Source organism: Eurypyga helias, unplaced genomic scaffold (assembly GCF_000690775.1).
Source record: "Eurypyga helias isolate BGI_N326 unplaced genomic scaffold, ASM69077v1 scaffold18913, whole genome shotgun sequence".
NCBI lineage: Eukaryota > Metazoa > Chordata > Aves > Eurypygiformes > Eurypygidae > Eurypyga > Eurypyga helias.
In genome coordinates, this window is record NW_010240752.1 from 1,043 (window position 1) to 6,382 (window position 5,340).

The 5,340-nt window shown below is 44.8% G+C and overlaps 1 protein-coding gene across 1 annotated transcript; it reads left to right on the forward strand.

Annotated features, from left to right (window-relative positions):
* Positions 1-508: 508 nt before the first annotated feature.
* Positions 509-2,389, forward strand: MED31 (mediator complex subunit 31; the record flags this gene model as incomplete). The annotated part of the gene is given in 4 exon segments (XM_010148555.1): positions 509-556; positions 558-649; positions 1,291-1,387; positions 2,113-2,389. Coding segments are annotated over 4 exon segments (430 nt in total), but the record flags the coding sequence as incomplete, so codon positions are not given.
* Between the last annotated feature and the right edge of the window lie 2,951 nt (positions 2,390-5,340).

A 5,340-nucleotide genomic window follows, 5' to 3' on the forward strand; every position in this document is an offset into this window, starting at 1 on the left:
TTGGCCCCCCGGTACTGTGGCACAGGGCGGTTCCTCCCCAGGCCCAGGGCTTTGCCGTGCGGTTGGTTGAACGTCATGGGATTCCAGCTGGCCCACTCCTCCAGCTGTTGAGGTCCCTCCGCACGGCTGCACAACCCTCCTGTGTTCCCACCGCTCCTGCCGGTGTTGCGTAGGCTGCTGCTGCCGGCGCGGCCTGTCGCGGCATCCAGGTTACTAAGAAAGATGTCAAGCAGCGCTGGATCCTGTACCAACCCCAGCAGTGCCACTGGAACATTGCAGGCCGCTCGCTCTGCCCTTTCCCTTCACTCTAAACAGAATGTCAGGGGGTGTCCCTCCGTTCTTTGCACTTTGCTTGGCTGTCAAAAATCCCAACGGCCAGTGTGTTAGCGAGTGCAGGCCCAACACAGATTCGTGTACCGAAGGCTTTGCTAAATTAGCCCATGTGTATTGCAGGGAGTTACTGCTGTTTCTCCTCTTGAAACACATTCTCTGTTCGTATCGGTCAAAGTGAGAAAATTGCTTTCGAAGCTGTTGTGTGGGTCCAATTCTTACTGTTTTTCTCATGTATCAGATGATACAGGAAATCGCCTTCGGTTCCAGCTGGAGTTGGAGTTTGTTCAATGTCTGGCAAATCCAAATTACCTCAACTGTGAGTACTTAAAAGTTAATATCAGGATCCTGAGGAATGAATATAGTTTACTGGTGTTTATTGTGACTGGTAGTGTTAAACAGGGAGAGAGGGCTAAACAAAGAAAAGGGAATTGGTCTTTCACAGCACAAAGGTAGGCTGTAAATAATTTAATTTGTCTAGATTTCTAACAGGTGGGTTTTTAAAAGCAAATGTTTTATTGGTTGAAATGAAAAATGTACTCACCTGTCGGGTGGAGAAATGAGTTCAAGTCTGTAGTTAAAAAGGAATGTCAGGTTAACAGTATTCCTTTATCTGAGAACAGAACATTATTGGTAATGGTAGTTTCAGGAATTCCCTTGAATTCCCTTGAACTTCGATGCTACAATCAAAATTCTGTTTCAAAACACTGTTCCCTTCCTTCCTGCTGTATGAAAGACACGTACCGTAAGGGAGATGAGACTAGTTTATTATGCCTACTCTGTTGACGTAAAACACATTTTTCCCTGTGGGTTTTTTTTTCTTTTAAGTTATTAAAATCTGATGGTAATGATAAAGTTTTGACTACGGTGCCTCTTTCTATAGTCTTGTGAATACATATTCTTCCAGTTTGGCAGATTGTTTTCCATAACTGACATTCCTTATTTGTCATTTTATTTCAGTTCTTGCACAAAGAGGCTACTTCAAAGACAAAGCTTTTGTAAATTATCTCAAATATTTACTTTATTGGAAAGAACCTGAATATGCAAAATACCTGAAGTAAGTGTTGAAGTCACTGAGGTTTCTGCATTTTAATGATTTGATGTTTACCTTGTTACGTACTGTACAGCAGCACGTCAGGAGTTTGATTTGTGCCTGTAACCTTACCTTTGCCCTCCCCGCTGTGCTTATATGGAACATCCATCTTCCCATTTCCAGCAGTCAGGGTGTAGCAGAAACAGACAGAATTGTAAAACTGATCTTCCACGAGTTGTGCGTCGACTCTTCCTTTCGCAGCCTGTGTCTGCACGTTACCTTTTGTACCACTGTGGTACAAAACCCCTTCAGTTGGGCCCAGTAAGTACATTTTAAGAGGGATTGTGCATTGTTGATGCTTATACGAAACAATGGATGACTCTGTGTTTTTGTGGGCACGCAAAATCCTTCCAATTTTGGAAGAACAGTTCTTAATTTGTTTTAAATGAGCTCTGAAAGGAGATTTTGTATTAGTTGTGCATTTGTTTTAGTAAGGTCTGGCCATTAGAAGAGATACTCTAAGCAAGCCTGTATATCCATTTAAAACTGGTTCAGGACTCCTTGTTTCCTCATCTAATACTTCAGTCCCTGAGTTGCAGTGGGTGGAATATGCACAGTCCTAAGTGGTTCAGCACTTGAGTAAGACACATCCATGACAAAACTAAACTAACGCACTGCAGACTTACTGGGGACTCGTTTTAGCGTACCGGGTGAAAACGAGCACTCAGGTACGTTTGTGTTTAATGCAGGTATCCTCAGTGTTTGCATATGTTGGAGCTGCTCCAGTATGAACATTTCCGCAAAGAACTGGTCAATGCTCAGTGTGCTAAATTCATCGACGAGCAACAGATTCTTCACTGGCAGCACTACTCGCGGAAAAGAATGCGCCTCCAGCAAGCCCTGGCAGAGCAGCAGCAACAAAACAACACCTCTGTGAAATGAAGAAGGCCTGGAAGAGTGGTGATGAAGTGTGCTTTGTGTCAGCTGGGGAGAGGAATGAACCCTGTGGTGGGTGTGGCTCTGATGTGTGCACCGTTCTGATTTATCACGTGACTTTTCTTCCGTCGCATTTTTTAAAGTTTCGGATTTATCACGTGACTTCTTTTCTTCCGTCGCATTTTTTAAAGGTAGAAGACTGGTAACACCTACTTCTGCAATTTACTTTTTAGCACGGACAATTTTGTGAGAGTATTACAGTAGTTGTTGGTTTTTAAAACAGAACGTAGTTCTGATGGCACTGACATCTAAGTGTCCAACACCAAGTATAGCTCAAAAGGCTGTTCTTGGGATGGCTTTTCCCAGGAGAATAACCACGTGTCTCACCGTAGCTAAGAACTCGTACTACTATTTTACAGCTGCAGGACGAGCAGAGCTGAAGTGATGATATTGTACAAAATATAAATTGTGGATTTTTGCCTTGAAAGCAAGGCAAGCTATTACTTGTCATTTCTGTTTACCTGGCAGTCGCTGGTGCTGGGGGTCTTACAGTTTTCCTCTGGAAATCAACGTGTGACGAGACAAGGAGTGCAGGCGCGGAGCAGAGATCAGCAGTCAGAAGCTTTGCAGATACTTTACGGAAGGAAACAGGCTGTAGCTGTGTCTGTGCCATTGACGTCGGCGTACTTTGACCTTGGTTTGCTGCCAGCCAAGTAGCGGCTGCTCTTAGGCTTCTCTGCGGTATGCGCAGGGAAAACAACGTGCTAAAAAACGTGTAAATGCTTGCAGCATTGGAGAAGCGTTTTGCCACTTTTTCCTGTATAGTTTTTACTGCAAGAACACAGATCTTGGCAGCTGCCAGGGATTTCATTTTCACATTTTAGATGGTATTCGTACTGCCTTCGTGTTGTATTTCATAGCCTTGTAGGAGCAGGTGCTGAAACTCTTAGCCCTTAACATGGCATCAGTGACACCAGGATTGGTAACCTTCAGCTTCTCAGACTGAACAGAAAAGCCATTAAATGCCTCTGGTGCTGAAAACTTATCTTAACAGCTTCAGTAGCTACATAAAGTCAGATTTAGGAAGAATAAGCAGGTTTTCCTGTTTCTACTATCCCTCCATCCCCCTTACTCACTACTAAAGGTATGACTTAGCAGTTAAAAGTCTTACTCATCAGTAATTGTAGGCTGCTCTCCTGGTTTTTAACATGAGCTCAGCTCCTATGAAGAGACTGACTGCAAACTCAAGTTTATTTGAACGTGAAAGGAAAGATACAGTTTTTGGTTGAAGGATTTTAATGGAATGTTTGTACCCAGAATTTGATATTTATTTTGACTAGCCTGAAGTAATTTACCGTCAAAGTTTCAAAACAGGTTAAGAGCTGCTTGAAAGGACACCACAAATAAGTTGAACATCTTCGTAAATGATTCACCACCGGAGGATTTAGTCTTCAGTAAACAACATGCGCACAAGCTCTGCTTTAAAACATTCTTCTTCAACCAGCTTCTGAGGCTGAAAGAAATGGTTTTAGGGGCAGTTCAGAAACCTCTTCTAGATGAGAGACATTCGTACATCCTAACACTAGCCATACTCCAGCAGTTGTTCTGGGAGGGTGGGGGGTGAGGTGGAGCAAGCAAGGTGAGAATAACTGAAAAATACCTGAGGGTTTTTCTGGCCTTGGGAGAGGCATTTCTAAGGAAGTAATTGCTAATTTAAATAACATGCACAAGTTCAAACTTGAGTTGTAGTCTGTGTGAATCAGTATACCGCACATACCCTGCTTCACTGCCCTAACTCAGCATGTGGATTTTTAAAAAATGTGCAAGTTGGGAAGCCTAAAAGCATGTTGCTAAGAATCTTCTCTACCCCTCAACCACTACCTGCTAAGTGTACATATTTTCCTCACTATATATTTATTATAGACCACATTATACGTAAAGAGTGGATCTCTCTTGAGGAACTGCTTGAGCGAGGAAGGGTGCGTGGATGGGAGCCGAAGCGCTGTTCCCAAGTGTCTGCCCTTTCTAAACGAGAGGGTATCAGAAACACGCGTGACATTCATCTACAGCCACGAGCTCCTGCAGTTCCCCACCCGAACGCCTGTAGACCCAGAACACAGTAAATCACTTACTGTTCCATATTTAAGTAGTGTAGGCACTCCGGTTAGTTTCAGATTCTTCCTGAATTCATTGTTGGGATCCTTCCAGCTGTTGGGGAAGGAGGGGTTAAGCACAGTGAAGTTAGCCTGTTACACTTCCTTCTAAAGGATGAACAAAGGTCTTTGCCTTACACCTCCCCAACCCCCTTCTCAGAACAAGCATGCAGATACTTCACATTAGGGGTGGTATAGACCTCAAAACTCAAACCAGAAAAAGCCTCGTTGCAGAAGAGGTCAGTTTGGTCAGTTCCAACAGGTTAGTTAGCTTCCAGCCCCAAACCAGCAAAGTTCTATCAGTTGTTGGCATTACACCAGTTACTTACTAGGCTCTGTCTCCCACTAGGCAGTAGATGAATACGGACTCATCGGGCATGTTATGAAGTTCCTTCCTCACAACCGGTTCAGCTAGGGAGCAATTTTTGACATCTGTTAGTATTTCACACTTTGACTGTGCTGCAGCATCACACAGGCCTGCTTTGACCAGCAAGGCTGCTAATTACTGTTCTGTCTGCTTCAGGCGGAGATCTGGTTATCCACAAGCTCTGCAGATTTTACACGCTCAGTGTTGAGGGGGACTGGGCTTTGAGGAAAGGCCAATTTCTGCTTTAACCAGAGAAATAATCGCTGTCGGCGTAAGCCCGTCAGGGCAGCGCTGAGCAGCTGCTGTCTGTGCCCTGGCAGACAGGATCTATAAAGGTCCGTTTTCTGAGGAACCGCTTTCATGCTCTGCCGCACACTTAGCAGGTCACTCGTGCCTCGACACGTCGAGCAGAGGCGAATTAACCGATCGTGAGCGTCACACCTCATGGTCTGCGGGGCCTTGAGCGCCGCGCCCCGCCCGCCCCCCTCCGCGGTGAAGGGCTGTTGCGAGGCCGCTCCGCT